The sequence below is a fragment of the Pongo pygmaeus genome, chromosome 4, assembly GCF_028885625.2.
Source record: "Pongo pygmaeus isolate AG05252 chromosome 4, NHGRI_mPonPyg2-v2.0_pri, whole genome shotgun sequence".
NCBI classification, from domain to species: domain Eukaryota; kingdom Metazoa; phylum Chordata; class Mammalia; order Primates; family Hominidae; genus Pongo; species Pongo pygmaeus.
This window is the reverse complement of record NC_072377.2, coordinates 180,612,688-180,629,062: the sequence shown is the minus strand read 5'-3', so window position 1 is coordinate 180,629,062 and position 16,375 is coordinate 180,612,688. Positions and strand designations below refer to the sequence as shown.

The following is a 16,375-nucleotide window of genomic DNA, read 5'->3' as shown; positions in this document are numbered from 1 at the left end:
CCCTATCTTGAACTCCTATGCTCAAGCTATCTTCTGCCTCAGCCTCCCAAAGTGCTAGGATGTGAACCACTGCGTGTGGCCTATTATTTTTATAGTAAAAATAAACCAAGTTTTTTAGGTCAGAGAGGCTGAGGTGTGAAGGAGTGCAGGGGGAAGAAGAGGAGTTTGAGGTGGAGCGAGGATGGGAGCGGGGATGGGAATGAATGGAGGAGGCAGGTGCACGCCAGAATAGAGCACGCCGCAGGGCTCCAGACACATCATCTTTCAAATTGCAAACTCCATTCATACTGGAGTCTTTGCCGAGCCATGTTCCCAGTAGCAAATGAATTGCTGTGCGGGGACATCTGCTGCTTGCATTCAGCCTCATTTAGGTTCCTTCTCCCAGGCTAATCTGAGTGGAGTCTTGGTTGTGGTTACCTTGGGATCAGAGGCTGGCCTGCCCCTCCCTCTGATGAAAGGCAAGCGAAGGGGGAACCTGGGCAGATGTTGGTGTATTGACCAGGAGGCCCTAGAGCCAGATGCGTAGGCTCAGTTCTGCCTCTGCCATTTATTAACTGGCTGATCTTGGGCAAGTTACCTAAATGCTCTATGCCATAATTTCATCTGTGTAGCAGGGGATAACTAGTTATTTCAAAGGGTTGTTGTGAGATTAAATGAGGTGTTGTCTAAGTAAAATAACTGTTCGATGAATGTTAGCCACCACTATCTGTAAACAGGGACACACTGGATTTAAATGAGACAATAAATGTCGATATTCTTAGCTCAGGTCTGGGCATTCACATCAGTATAATGCATTTAAAAATACCATCCATCAACCCCCAAAGTTATTAAAGCAGATCAAAGCACAATTCTATCTCTAGAACAGCAATTCTCAATCCTGACTGCATCTCAGACCGGCCTGGGGAGCTCAAAATTCCAATTCGCAGGCCTCCCTTGGGTATTGAGATATAATAGGTTTGGATGGGGCCTCAGCAACAGATACTTTGAAACGCTTGGCAGGTGATTTTGGAATGAAGCCAGGGATGAGAAGCCTTGCTCTACACCGAAATGGGCATGTCCTGTCCATGCTTAGCCAACTTTTAAGGATGGAGTCTTCCGTCTCTGCCTTTCTCTGCAACCTCTCTCTCCAAAACTGCCTCTTGCCTACTTACCACTCTCAGTTGCTGTGGACCCTCTCTATCTGCCCCCTCTTCTTACTCTCTCTGCTTTTTATTGTGAGGCTCAACTTAGCTGCTTAGGATTCTTTTGTTAATTCTCCATGACCCAGATTTTGTCTTGCAAACGAGTGCAGGTAGCTGAGCTTCCCAGGAAAGCTGAATACAGCCTCAACTTCTCTCTCGGTTATGGTATCTTCTTCCTCCTCATCGGATCTTGATTATCACTGGACTTCCTGTTGTGACTCACCCCTCAGTGAGGGAACCAGATCAGAGGAGAATGTTCTTCTTGGTTCCTGTCCTCCTCGCACGTGTCTGCACCTGCACCCTCATGTCCTACCCATCGCCCAGCCCTTCTCTCACTTACCTGATGCTGCTCCACTCCAGAAGTGGGTCCCAGAATTTCCCCCTCCTACATTCTGGATGAAAATTATTATTTAGAGTTTGTATCATGAGGTTGGGTATTTTGCATTCAATGGAGTTGGCATTTTCTTCCCTATTTTTAATTTTTTTTTAAAAAATTGTTCTCTCAGCTACCATCTTTCCTGGAGATAGTATTTTTATAATCAGAATGAGGTGCATTTTTAAAGATACATTTTTATTGTTAACAGGAATAAGAGGGCAGAACTTGTTCTTGATTGCAATCAAACATGATGAAAATGATTTCCTGGCCCCTGGAAACCAGCTGAGATGACTCCCCTGGACTACTAATTTTTGCCAGGCTGACACTGTGGCCGTGCTGGAGATGGCTCGCTTATCTGTCTTTTCCATCTGAATGTTATTGCAGAGAAATAAAAGGACAAATAAAAAAGGATGAGTTCATGTCCTTTGCAGGGACATAGATGAAGCTGGAAACCATCCTTCTGAGCAAACTATCACAAGGACAGAAAACCAACTACTGCATGTTCTCACTCATAGGTGGGAATTGAACAATGAGATCACTTGGACACAGGGCAGGGAACATCACACAACGGGGCCTGTCAGGGGGTGGGGGGCTGGGGGAGGGATAGCATTAGGATAAATACCTAATGTAAATGATGAGTTGATGGGTGCAGCAAACCAATATGGCACATGTATACCTATGTATCAAACCTGCACGTTGTGCACATGTACCTTAGAACTTAAAGTATATAAAAAATAAAAAGAAATAAAAGGACAAGGGAAGGCAAGTCACACATACTGGGCATTGACTCAGGGTTCTCTGTTTACCCCTTTTAATCTTCACAAAAAGACTGTAAGGTAGCTTTTATTGTACTCATTTTACAGAGGAGAAAACTGAGGGCCAGAGAAGGCAAGTGGCTTGTCTCGTATCGCAGAAACAGTGGCAGAGCTAAGATTTAACTACTGCTCCTTCTCTGCACAAAACTTCTCCGAAGGAGCCCCAACTTTTAGGATGAAATCCATGCTGCTTCTGTGGGCACTGCAGGGCCCTCATGACTCGGCATCCTGGTGGGATCTTCCTGCACACTACACTCAGCCACACTTTCCCTGGTCTCCAGGTCTTTGTATGTACTGTCTCCCTTATCTAGAAGCCCTGTTTTTTTTCTGCCATTTTCTGCTCCCAGTGAGGAAGTCCTGCTCATCCTTCTGGTGTGGCTGAGGTTTCATCCCCTAAGGCCCTCCCCATTCCCTGCTCCCTTCCCACCGCCAAGGTTCAGGGCTCAGCCTCCGTGCTCCTGCAGAACCTGGTGTTAATTGACCTGTGTGTGACAGTACTGACGATGCTGAGGGCAAGGACGATGCTGAGGGCAAGGACGGGGGCTGGTCCACCCTTGTTTTGTGTCTTCCCCTCCCACCCCCAACCAGGTACCCGGTACAATGTACCCTAAAGAAATACATCCGGAATGGATGAATCCACTCCTATCTGTGGGACGCCAAGCCAGGGCATCTTTCCAGCTTGCCGCAGCAGGAGAGACCGTCTTTCTTGTAGCTTCCTCTACCTCTTTCCTGACTTCGCCTGGTAGATGCACGTCCGCAGGCGGCAAGCGGTTGCCCTGGGCCACCTGCCGGCAGCTGCGGGGAGCGCCCGGCTCCGGCAGCGCGATCTTGCAGACAATGCTGCGCCCTGGCGTCGCCTCTCAGCGCTGCGCCGCTCTCCTGGCTCGAAAATCAGAGCCTGATTCAGGCCTGACAAGGCTCCTGAGGTCCACGCTGTTTCCATCTTTTCCAGTAGGGAGCTGGAATCTAGGGAAGGGTCCACGATTGGCTCAGTATCCCCAGGGCTTTCGAGCTGGGAGAGCTGAGAGTTGTCCCAGGGCTGCCAGCATGGGAACCTGGGCCGGAATCATCGCCCACCCTGCGAGGAGGCCTAGAGACTTGGGTGTTGCTTCAAGCTATGACATTACTCAAAGGCCTGAACTGGATGGTTTTCTGATTATAATATGAATACAGGTGCATTCCAGAAAATTTGGGAATCAGAAAAGTGTAAATAAAATAAAGATTACCTGCAAACTGAGAGACACCAACTGTTAACCATTTTGGTGTATATTCTTCTTATATGTCTTTTATGCGTATCGATGTATTTATTACAAAATTGAGATTAGAATGTACATAGAATTTTTTAAATAGCATTTAATATGTCCTGAGTGCAGAAGCAGAAAAGAATCTGCAAAAATAGAAAAGCATAAAGAAGAAAATTTAAAAATGACTTTCAGTTTCATCACGTAGAGATAGCCTTCCTTCCCAATTTAGTTTATATTTATGACAGTCAATCATTATATATATATATCTACTTAGCAAGAATTCAAATCAGAAATTTAAAAAAATTCCCAAGATAAAAATTTATTTATTTTTTGAGACGGAGTCTTGCTCTGTTGCCCAGGCAGGAGTGCAGTGGCGCAATCGCGGCTCACTGCAACCTCCGCCTCCCAGGTTCAAGCAATTCTCCCGCCTCAGCCTCCTGAGTAGCTGGGATTACAGGCGCTCGCCACCACGCCTGGCTAATTTTTTGTATTTTTAGTAGAGATGGGGTTTCACCGTGTTAGTCAGGATGGTCTTGATTTCCTGACCTTGTGATTCACCTGCCTTGGCCTCCCAAAGTGCTGGGATTACAGGCATGAGCCACTGCGCCCAGAGAAAAATTTATTTTTATACGTTGGATTACCCCATAGTAGTATACACTTAGTATTTTTTTCTGCCTGAAAATTTCTCACCATCTTTGGAAAACATCCTCCAACCTCCCCTTCCTCCAAATACACCCAACAGGCTCCATTCATATGGCTTCCATAGGAGTAGCCTTGTTCTTCTGTGAACATGAGTGTATACATCTGTGGGATTAGGTTTCAGGAGTGAAACTGCTAAAAGAGAGTTATGCTTTTATATCTTTTGATAGATACTGCCAAAGTCTTGTAGAGATATTGTAGCAATTTGCACTCTTATCAGCAGTCATGAGAGTAGCTGTTTCCCAATAGGGTCACCAGCAAAATGTTGTCAGCCTTTTGTCCCAGGGATCACACATCCATCTTAAATTTAGCTAAAATGTATTGGATGTGCACTGTGCCAGGTACCAGGTTAAGGGCTGCCTATGTGCTAATACTCACTGTATCCTCACAATAACTCAATGAGGGAAGTAGTATATCTTCATTTTACAGATGAGAAAACTGAGGTTTAGAGAGGTTAGCCTACCTCAATTTGAAGAACTGAGCTGAATCCAAGCCTGGGAGGTCCAGCTCCAAGCATTCATCCTCCTGACCAATGGTTCTCAAGTTTGAATGTCCATCAGAATCATTCAGAAGGCTTGTTAAAAGTTGGCTGGGTCCCAGCTTGAGTTTCTGATTTGGTAAGTACGAGATAGGCCTGAGAATGGGAATTTCTAAGGTCCCAGTGATGCTAATGCTCTGGTCCAGGGACCACACTTTGAGAACCATTGCTTCTGTGACTCTAATATGAGGCCCCACCTGGAAATTACCTTTGACCTTGGCTGGGTGCTCATTGGAACTCTACATGTTCTACATACCTTGTATTTGTGTGTATGTGAATGTGAACAGAACCCTTCGTGGTCTTTTGAATATCTCGGGTAAGGTTGGTGGCAAACGATTTCACCTCTTCAAGACTTTCCCCACCTTTTGAATGGAGATTACGCTCACAGGAACCCTTGGGGGAATTGCAAGGAAGAATGTATGTAAAGAACACTTTGGAGATTGTGAAATGTTGTTCTAAAGCTGGTTATAATTATTCCTGTTGATGGGGAAGCTATGAGAATTTGGGAGGTACAAATTAAGATCGTGGTTCTGGGTCAGGCATGATGGCTCACACCTGTAATCCCAGCACTTTGGGGGGGCCGAGGTGGGCAGATCATGAGGTCAAGGGATCGAGACCATCCTGGCTAACACGGTGAAACGCTGTCTCTACTAAAAATACAAAAAATTAGCTGGGCGTGGTGGCAGGCACCTGTAGTCCCAGCTACTCGGGAGGCTGAGGCAGGAGAATCACTTGAACCTGGGAGGTGGAGATTGCAATGAGCCGAGACTGCACCACTGCACTCCAGCCTGGGCAACAGAGTGAGACTCCGTCTCACAAAAAAAAAAAAAAAAGATCGTGGTTCTGCCATGGTGTGACACTGGGTAAGTCAGTCCACTTCCCTGAGCATCAAATTTCTTTTCTTTGAAAGTGGGGATATTATGGGTTCAGTGAGAATTAAACAAGCCCCTATGTGTATCAGCCCTGGTTTACTTCTGTTCCAGAAACTCAGAGGCACTGTGTCCTCTGCGATGAAAGGGCTCATTCTAGAACAACGCTTATAATGTGGTTGCTCACAGTCATTTCCCCTCTAGCCCTCTTCTCAGAAAATCTCATATTCCCTGTTCTTTCCACATGCTGGTGCTGACCTCTTTGTAACACAAAACGGATTCTTTTCCACATTTGGATAGGAGGTAAGTATACTTTGCAGATTCCTAGAAATAGCCCAGGTTGAACCCAATGACCACATGGCCCCTGGGCTAGTGTCAATTGTTCTAGGTGCTGGGGATATGGCAATGGAGAACAGAAATCCAAATCCTTGCCATCATGAGCTCATTGTTACTGTGCCCCCAAGTACGTCAATGATGACCCCTTCCCATGGTTTCTTGGAATCTGGTGAGGGGTAAATATTCAAATTCATGGAAAATCACAAGTTTTCCTCAAATTGACCCAATGAAGCTCACTGACCCCTGGGAACACCAGGAATGTGGTTGTAGCCAGAACTTCTCAAGCTGCGACATATTCAGGGATCACCTGGGGCTCTTGCTATCCGTCAGATCCCGGCTCAACAGGTCTGGGGTCTGGTCTAATAATCTGCATTTCTAACAAGTCTGGATGTCTCTGGTCTGCGGACCACACTTTGACTATCCAGGGTTTAAGTGATGCCTTATCTCATCCCACCAAATGTAATCTTATTTTCCTGCAGCTTTTAGTAAAACTGTGAATACGCAGAAGAAAAATAATTTTATTAGCATATTCCAGTTGTCTACATTTTTGGACAGGGCTGTAGGTGTGGGTGTCAGATCTGGTTTTCAAGTGACCAGGAGCAGCCTGGAGCATGCACTTCACTAATGCAAGCCCGTTTTCTCATCTGTGAGTGGAGACTCTTCCTACTTCTGTCTCATTTATGCAAAACCTTAATTGTTGGACATTTTTAAGGGATGGATTTAAAGTCTCCACTTGACCATTTTAATCTGTTATTTTTAGTTAAGTTGTGTGCTATCTCTGGCAAAGTTGCCAGGGTTCTGAAATCTTACCTTTAGCAATGATATACTGGCATTTTGAATGCACACCCACTGTCTCTAGAGCAAATATACAAGAGGCAAGCATTCATTGAATGTTTACTAAGTGCCAGGCAATATGGTGGCTGCTGTGCAGGGATTAGCTCATTTAATCTTTATAACAACTCTATGATTCAATGATTTCTCCAAACAGTCAAAACAAAAACCACAAAACTGAAGGTCACAGAGAATGTCATTGGCCCAAATGCGTATTTTATAAATGGGCACAATGTAGATTGGACCTGGCTCGGTCTGACTTCTAGACCCACGCTCTTGCATATATTTAAATAATTTCAGTGACAACAGAGTTACTGTAGCAAAACAAATGCAGAAACATGGCCAGGGAAGTTAAAATGCTCAGCTCTGCATCAAGTCTTTTATTAAGGCACTCCTTAATCTTAGGTCAATTTAGACTTTCTCTGTTAGTAAATGCCAGTTCCAGGTTAGAATCAGATCAATAATATAGAAGCACGTTTACATCACCGTCATGTGCAGTGGTGTGGCCATCAAAGTTTAAAGCTGAAATCTATCCCCCACACCCATCATTAATATTCCTGGAATCACATTGTCATAGGAGTTTGGGGGGTGGGTGGGTGTGCCTCTATGTATATGAGGTTCAAAAAGGTGGAAGACTGGTAGTCCAAAATAGAAATATATTTCTTGTTAAAGGCATAATACAAAAATATCTTTTCATTAGGAGTTGCTGATGGTACTGTAGATATTAAATTTGAATGAAAAGTACCATCAGTTGTAACATACAAACTGCTTTATCCTTTATGTACAAATAAAAGAGAGAATTTATTTTCATTCTGAGTTTATTTAACATTTCATCCAGTTGAAATGAAATAATACATGGCCTCCAACACTGGCAAGACGCTGTGCTAATACTGAAATAAAAACTGCCAGTCAGTAAACGCTTACAATCATAATCCCTTGTATCATGTTAATAGAAATATTAATAACTACTTAGCTTTACAAGCTTATTGCACTTCATGTGGATTTTTTTCTCCAGAAAAGGTATTTCTAAAAGATTGGCAAGGATTGCCAATCTTGGTTTATTTGTTCTTTGTTATAAACCGTGATTAACATACATAGTTGATAGCTTTATATAAAAGCATTAAGAGTCTGAAGCATCAAAAAACAACGTTTAAAAAGACACAGCTCCATGTTCATCATCCCTTTTATTATCTCTTTTTTTTTTTTTGAGATGGAGTTTCACTCTTGTTGCCCAGGCTGGAGTGCAATGGTGCGATCTTGGCTCACTGCAACCTCCACACCTCCTGGGTTCAAGCGATTCTCCTACCTCAGCCTCCCAAGTAGCTGGGATTACAGGCGTGCGCCACCACGCCTGGCTAATTTTTTGTATTTTTAGTAGAGATGGGGTTTCTCCATGTTGGCCAGGCTGGTCTCAAACTCCTGACCTCAGGTGATCCACCCGCCTTGGCCTCCCAAAGTGCTGGGATTACAGGGGTGAGCCACCGCACCCGGCCATTCCTTTTATAACCTTTAACACACATAACTGGAGTGTGTAAAATTTTGGTTAGTTTGTCAATCTTCTAACCAGTCATTAGCTCTTCACTGGAGGTTAACATTCTGAAATGGAGCTACAGATTACCTGGTAGGGGGAGGACTCTGAGAGGAGTGGGACACCTGGGGCAGGCAGCAGTGCCTTAGCTTCTTATGAAAAGAGCCCTTCAGCACCTCATGGAGATCTGCCCTGAATTTCAGGCTTTTACCACTTTATAAAGAGACACGTCGAGGATAACAGAATCTGTCCAAGGCCAGAATGTCACGGAAAAGTGTTTTGCTTCCAATGGTTTAAGACAGAATATCTAAATGAGAAGATTCTGGCAGCATCAAGGAAGGCTCCGAGTGGCCCAAAGCTTCAGATCTATTAATCCTTTCAGAGAAAAGAGAAACACAGACACAAGGCACGCCATTTTTTCTTTATGAGGAAATTCAGTCTGGTCACATTGTCAGAAAAAAAATCTGCCAAAACTAAATAGTTTCTATATTTTTGTCATTTACAATCTCTGAATACAACGATCTACACTTCATGAAACGTCACCCCTCAGTATCCGTGGATGCTTGGCTCCAGGACCGCCCTCCGATACCAATATCTGCAGATGCTCAAGTTCCTGATATAAAATGGCACAGTATTTGCATATAACCTAGGCACATCCTCCTGTATACCTGCTAAATCATATCTAGATTGCTTATAACACCTAATACAATGTAAGCACTATGTAAATAGTTGTTATACTGTATTGGTTTTTAAATTTGCATTATTTTTCATTGTTATGTATATTTTTTATCTTTTTAAAAATATTTTCAGGCCGGGTGCGGTGGCTCACGCTTGTAATCCCAGCACTTTGGGAGGCCGAGGCGGGCGGATCACAAGGTCAGGAGATCGTGACCACGGTGAAACCCCGTCTCTACTGAAAATACAAAAAAATTAGCCGGGCGTGGTGCTGGGCGCCTGTAGTCCCAGCTACTCGGAGAGGCTGAGGCAGGAGAATGGCGTGAACCCGGGAGGCGGAGCTTGCAGTGGGCCGAGACTGCGCCACTGCACTCCAGCCCGGGTGACAGAGCGAGACTCTGTCTCAAAAAAAAAAATATATATTTTCCATCCAAACTTGGTTGAATTCACAGATACAGAGCTCACGGATACAGAGGGCCGACTGTCTATGACGTTAAACATCTACAGAGTTGAAACATAATCTGTTACATTAAATATATTATCTGTGAAATCACTACAGATGCTGTAAACAGTGGTACATGGTTTCATTATTTTCAAATGAAGTGGAATGCAACATACAATATTCAAGTAAAATTCATTGTGACTGATTCATACACACATTATCACTGTATCTTTCTGAAAGCCAAAGAGATCTATAAGGATGACAAGAAAAGACATGTAGGTAGCTGGAACTGTAGTCTTACTTCTTACCAAAAAAAACCAATGAACTGGATTCAGCCCACTTATATAGCATTGGTATTGAATATACTTCCAAAATTTGACATTTGTACATTTCAGTTATTTCATTATTTGATGTAAATAATTGAATATAAAGTCAATAACTGCAAGGTAAGATTATCATCTTTATAAGAACATAAAACAATAAATTAAAAGTCAACCAAGGCAATCCACCCACAATCTGAATGTATATAATGATCCAGCAGGGAAGACATGTTGCAGTGGTCTGTGACTGACTTTTGGAAGGGGTGTGAAGGAGCTTTTACCCTCCAAATTCAAAAACTTCATCACCTTCATTGGGCCAGCACAATCCCCAAACTAGAAGCAAACTGCCCTTAATATTTCGGGGTAAGTTTTTATAGATTAGCCCAGAGCTTTTGTATTTTCCCAGTTCACTGCTGAGATCTCCTTGATTTGCAATGGGAGTGAGATGAAAATTCAGTATTTTAAACAGGTTTCTTTTTTCACTGATTGATAATCAATAGAACATTTACTGACCATATACTGAGCACCTATTCTATGTCTACCAGTGCTTTTTTAAAACCCTGGGTGAGGGCTGGTATATTGTCTTTGAAAAACAATGACTATAAAAGCTACAGGAAGGGTATTTCTATAAATCATAACATGATTCAATGTAAGGGAGTATCAGGCACTTGGCCCACGCCAGGTGCTCTGTTAAAGTAGCAGCTTTATTCTAAAAGGCTAATGTGGATCTTTAAAAGGTTTCTGTAACTGGGAGAACCCAGGTTGAACAGGATTTTTCTCACCAGCATGGCTACACCAGCTTTGCAGTGGCAGAATGAGCTGCAGAGGTTTCCTCCCTGCTTTACAATCCCTTATTAAAGTACACACGTCGCAATTCAGGATGGCTCTCTTGGATCTTAGCTTGCAACTCCGCCTCCAAGCTTGTCACAGACATGGAACTGGGATAAGGGAGAAATGACAGGGTTATTACACAGGCAGAGGTGAGAATCAGGACCTAGAAAGGGCAGGGAGAAGGCACAGGTGTGAAGATCCCAGGACTGGTACAGTGGGTCTTGTTGGAGAAATGCTTCATGCGGCTAGAAAACGAGATCATGTTCCTTTCAGAAAAATGTCACTCATAATGAAAGAAATGCACTGGAGAACCCAACACCCAACTTTTCCCTCTCATATCATTAAAAGGTGAAATCTCTTATTGCTGGCAAGAGTGTATGGTGATGACACTCTCAGACCCTGCTGGTGTTGGAAAAACCATTTGTGGCAATGCCACTCCTAAGAAAAATGTATCAATCATTTGCAATGTTCACCATTGATAAAAAAAGAGATATGCAGTCAGTGAAATGTATAACACTGAGAATCTGCCTACATTAATGTACTTTTGTTTACTGTATATAATACATGCTTGTTAAAAAAATTTCAGAAAATACTAAAATGTACAAAAAAAAACCCCAAAACATTTATAATCCCGCTGAGAGATAACCACTCTTAGTCTTTAAGTGCTTAAAACTGTATTTGAAGGTATTATGGGTGTATATATATTAAAGCTTATTCTTTAAGAGAAACGCACACTCATTAACATGAAGAAAAATTGTCCAGAATACCTACCAGAAAAACTGCTAATATTTTGATATGTGATTAGTTTAAAAAAAATATTAGAGGCTGGGCGCAGTGGCTCACACCTGTAATCTCAGAGCTTTGCGAGGCTGAAGCAGGAGGATTTCTTGAGGCCAGGAGTTTGAGACCAGCCTGGGCAACCTAGTGAGACCCAAATTTTTGTATCTATAAAAATAAAAAATAAGACAGATGTGTTGGTGTATGCCTGTGGCTCCAGCTACTCAGGATGCTGAGGCAGGAGGATTGCTTGAGCCCAGAAGTTCAAGGCTGTAGTGAGCTATGACTGTGCCGTTACACTCCAGCCTGGGCAAGAGAGTGAGACCCTGTCTCTAAAAAACAATAAAAAAATTGATTAATATAGTTGACATGTGATAGACTGTAAGGTTAAAAAAAAGTCAGGATGTAAGTTTATATTTAAAATATGCAAAACAAATTTTAAAAATTACGAATATAGAAAAAGGGTAGGAAAAAAAATCCCATGATGGCTATTGTTTATGTAGTGGGCCTCTGAGTAATTTTAAATGATGATGATGACACTGATGATGGTAACGATAATGGCTATGACTTATAGCTCACTTGCTGGGCCAGACATTATGCATTTTAACCCTTATGAAAACTCTGTAAGTCCAGTATTATAATTGTACAGATAAGGAAACCTGAGGTGCAACTGAGATGTTGAAGGCAGATCTTTCTTGATCCCAAAGCCCTGCTATGCCACCTCTTGGTCTTTCTGTTTTGCCATTGATCTCTAAGTATCTGTAATTACTATGAATGTATGTTAAAGGCCCAAGTCTGATCTTGGAATTAAAGTTATTCAAACCTTGGTGGATGATGGGGAGTATTCTCTTTTTTATCTTCCAGGAGAGTTTGTTTGAAATTGGAATAATCTGTTCCTTGACAGTTGGGAGAAACTTACCTGTAACACTACCTGTTTCTTGTGTTTTCTTTGTAGGAGGAAGATTAAATGCTGCTTCAGCTTCCTTAATGACTATCTGGCCTGTTCTGACTTTCTAATTTTTCAGCTTTGCTAATATTTTTTCCAGAAATTTGTCTATTTTGCCTGTTTTCAAATCTGTTGGTATAATGTTGATATTATTTTTAATCACTGTTGAATCTACAGTTATACCTCTTTTTCATTCATATTATTTGTGCTTTTCTCTTTCTCTGTTTTGATTAATCTCACCAGACAATTGTCTGTTTTTGTTTCTATTTTCAAAGAACCAAGTTTTCACTTTGTTGATCCTCTACTCTTTCTGTTATTTATTTTATTGATTTCTGATTTAATCTCCTTCCTTCCTTCTCTTCTGATGTTTATTCTTTTGTGCTTTTTTTTTTTTTAAGTTGGGACATTTATATTCTTCATAATATAAACATTTAATGCTATAAATATCTCTCAAAGCAACACATTTGCTGCTTCTCAAAAATGTTAATAAAGAATGTTTTCATTATCACTTGTTCACATAGGAGAAGGGAAACTGTGGTGCATTCATATAATGCACTATTATACAACAATAACAATGAACGGACTACAGGTACACACAATAATGTAGATGAATCTTAGTTCTGATACTGAATAAAAAGAACAAGTACTAGAAGACTATACATCTTATGACAGTGTGACACCCTTGTCTAAAAAGTTCCTAAGACAAACTAAAGATACATACACAAATATAAAATGCAAGAGCATGAAATTCAGCATAGTGGTTAAATCTGCAGGGGAGGCAGGGACACAGGTTGGGAGGAGCCTATAAGATGTAACTTATTGGAGAGAGAGAGATATATATATATATATTTTTTGAGATGGAATCTCGCACCGTTGCCCAGGCTGGAATGCAGTAGCGTGATCTTGGCTCACCACAGCCTCTGCCTACTGCGTTCGAGCGATTCTCCTGCCTCATTGGGCACTGAATTTGTGGATATTCATTATATTATTAGTATAAGTAAAATAAAAATAAGCAAAACAGGGTCATGCTTGGATCAATGAGGATACTATGTTACGAGCCAAGGAAAAACTGAGGAGCCAGAGACCTCAAGAAGCCAAACATACAAACAATGTATAAACAACAAAACAGAGTAAGAAGCTATTTTAAAATACAGTAAAACAAAAGAGGATTGGTTTCTCAAATGTAAAACCACACGCTTTCTGAGGGCCTTGACCTAAGGACACTAGTAGTTACAGAAAGCTTTTCATTTCTACCCCTAGAGTTTAAATGAATCATAAAAAATAAATGTTGGGCTATATTTTTTTTCTTGCAGCACTCAAAAGAAAATCAAGGCTAAAGTAGAAGAAAGTTTCTCTATGGGTTTTCAAATCTAAAACCCTTTCAATCTGAAAATAATTACTGTTACATTTCTTAGGTGTTTTACAACTTGGTATCAGGCACACCCCTTGGCATTTTATGTGCTCAAAGTGTAAACTGCTAAATCAAGGCCAGCTGCTGAACACCAGTGTTCATAAGCCACATACTACAGAAATGGACATTCTCAGGTTGAGCCCCAAGACTCTGGGGTTTGTACAATTAAACAGGTATCATTATCCCTCTGTAGAGATGAGGAAATTCATCTGAATCAGGCTCCCAGAGCAAGTTCTGAAGGTCCTGCCCTCTTCAAGGGGGGCTCCTCAGTAGGCCCCAAGGTGATGAAGGGCTCCTGTCTTATGAGGTTTAAATTTCTATTCAAGAACAGCAGGGTCAGAGACAGAGTGGGAGAGCAGATACAAGGTGGAGTTCTTGATCAGGTAGAGGGATCTGACAGCATTAGTTCTAGAACAGAACACCTCATCCAAAACCAACTCCACAAGGCTAGGGTATTAAAGACCATATGTTCGGGACCTACCGGCCCACAAAGGAAAGGGTATTACCAAGGCAAGGGGCCTGGTAACACTTACAGAAAATGACAGACAACAAAATGCCGCTGCTTTGTGTGTTGGTGTCAGGTCAAGAGCAGGCTGGAGACCTGATGTAGAAAATGCCGATTTAACGCCAGTTAGTCCTGTTCTCACATCAAAGGCAGGATTCAAGGGCAGTTTGTGATGAAAGGCATGCACAAGAAAGCTTTTAAGGCAAAAAACTAAGTGGGAAGAAGGGAAGCAAATATACCAACCACCTAAGCTAAGTGCACATAATTGCTGTCCCTGGGGGTGGAACTTGCATCCTATCATATCTGTATTACAGATGCATTTGCCAGTGGATTGGACCATATTTTAAATTTTCATAAAAGCAAATTTGCATCAGAGTTAATCTGATTCTTACAAAAGAATAAAGCATTTTCAAATTTAATGGAAGTGGGTAGAAAAGAGCTGGGTACATCTGAAATTAGACAGATGTGGGTTTGATTTCTGCCTCCATCCCTTCCTTTTAAGAGACCCTGGCTTCAGTATCTTTTGAGTCTCAACTTCCCTGCCAATGAAATGGAATAATGGCACCTGCGCCTTCAATTGGTTTTTAGGATTAATACTCATGATTATTCTGAAGAATAACAAATACATACCTTTTCTGAGGAAACAGTGCACAACACAGGGGTGTAGCAAACACCAAACTTAAAAAAAATAAAAAAAAAAAAAGTCAGACCATTTTAAATGGTTAATTTTTCAGGTTATTTTTCTATTTTACTTTTATAACAATCCCTTCTTTCTTCAGAGCATTGCATTCTGTGTTGTCTAACAAAAATAAGTCCTGTTTGTGTAAGTTTTATTACCTAGGATTGCCAAAATAATGAAAAAGGCACAGAGATAACAATTGAAAAAAGAATCACACGAATAGTCCCCCATGTTGTAGGTTTCTCTAAAGACAGTTTACTTCTATTTAATTATTTGGGGCCATGCATTCCAGATGTTCTGAGATGGCCTCATTTTCAAAATTTGTATCCCATATTACCCAGTCACCTTTCATACGCTGTGTATTTATATTTTAAAAAGAAATTAATTATGTAAAAGTAATTTCTACTCACCAGAAGCCAACTAACCCAACTTGAATGGGTGCACTCATCCATGGGAACCTCTGTGTTGAGAAATAAATGGCTTTGAATGCTTTTTATACAGGGTCTTAGAGGCAATTTCTTCTGATTAACTGGAAGGAACCTCTCACCACATTTCAAGATCCAGTTAGAATGTGGTTAGCGAAATTTGGGGGAAACGCTGCAACAAGGGTGTTAGCCTAACTTCCTGTAACCTTCTTTGATCTGTAAATCAGCACACATGCAAAGATCAAGTGGTTTCTATTTTTTCCCCCACTCCCGCATTTAATCTGAGCACTGCTTGGGTATATAATGGAGGTGGGGAGGTATCTGTCTTTTAATTGTAATGAATCCCCTGGCTGGGGAGGTAGGACAGCCTGGTGCCAAGGTCTCAAGTCTCCAGCCTTCCGGTTAGTTCCTGACTGTGGAGAACCACAGGCAGAGCCTGGCCTCTCCAAGCTTCCGTTTCCTTGTTATGGTACAAAATGAACATCATTAACAGCTTCCTAAAAGTGTGTGGATGAAGATATGCCAGATTACATTCATAAAGCACCTAGTATGGTGGCTGGAACATAACAGAAACCCAACAAATGCTTACCATCCCTCACCCCACTTTGCACCTCGTCTTTCTTGGTTTTAGTTGCTGTCAGTATGGTTAAAACTATTTCTGGCATAAAACATTTTTGCTAGTCACACTTTTTTTTTTTAATGGAAATGAACAAGTTGGTCTTCTGGAGAATAAACGCTGTTAGATTTTTAGTTTTAAAAAAGGAGTGGTACTTAAATACACAATATAAAGAGTGATGAGATATATGGTTATATAAATAAGGCCACAGAAATCACTGCAACCAAGGTGTGAGCTGGTTGTAATGAAATCAGCCAGCTTAATTAGGAGTCCAACACAAGCTGTTAGAAGACAATGTGCATGGGAGGCGTACCATGGTCCCCAAAGAGAC

At 41.6% G+C, this 16,375-nt stretch overlaps 1 protein-coding gene across 3 annotated transcripts in view; it reads right to left on the bottom strand.

The window, feature by feature from the left end:
- Positions 1-8,823: 8,823 nt before the first annotated feature.
- SFXN1 (sideroflexin 1) overlaps positions 8,824-16,375 on the bottom strand; it is a 50,038-nt gene continuing 42,486 nt past the window's right edge. For all 3 annotated transcript variants that reach the window (XM_054488114.2, XM_054488119.2, XM_054488120.2), the window contains 3 exons: positions 15,414-15,463; positions 14,955-15,002; positions 8,824-10,792 (listed from right to left, as the gene is read on the bottom strand). In XM_054488114.2, coding sequence (XP_054344089.1) covers positions 10,696-10,792; positions 14,955-15,002; positions 15,414-15,463 — 195 coding nt within the window. In that variant the 3' untranslated portion in view covers positions 8,824-10,695. The remainder of the gene's footprint in view (positions 10,793-14,954; positions 15,003-15,413; positions 15,464-16,375) is intronic.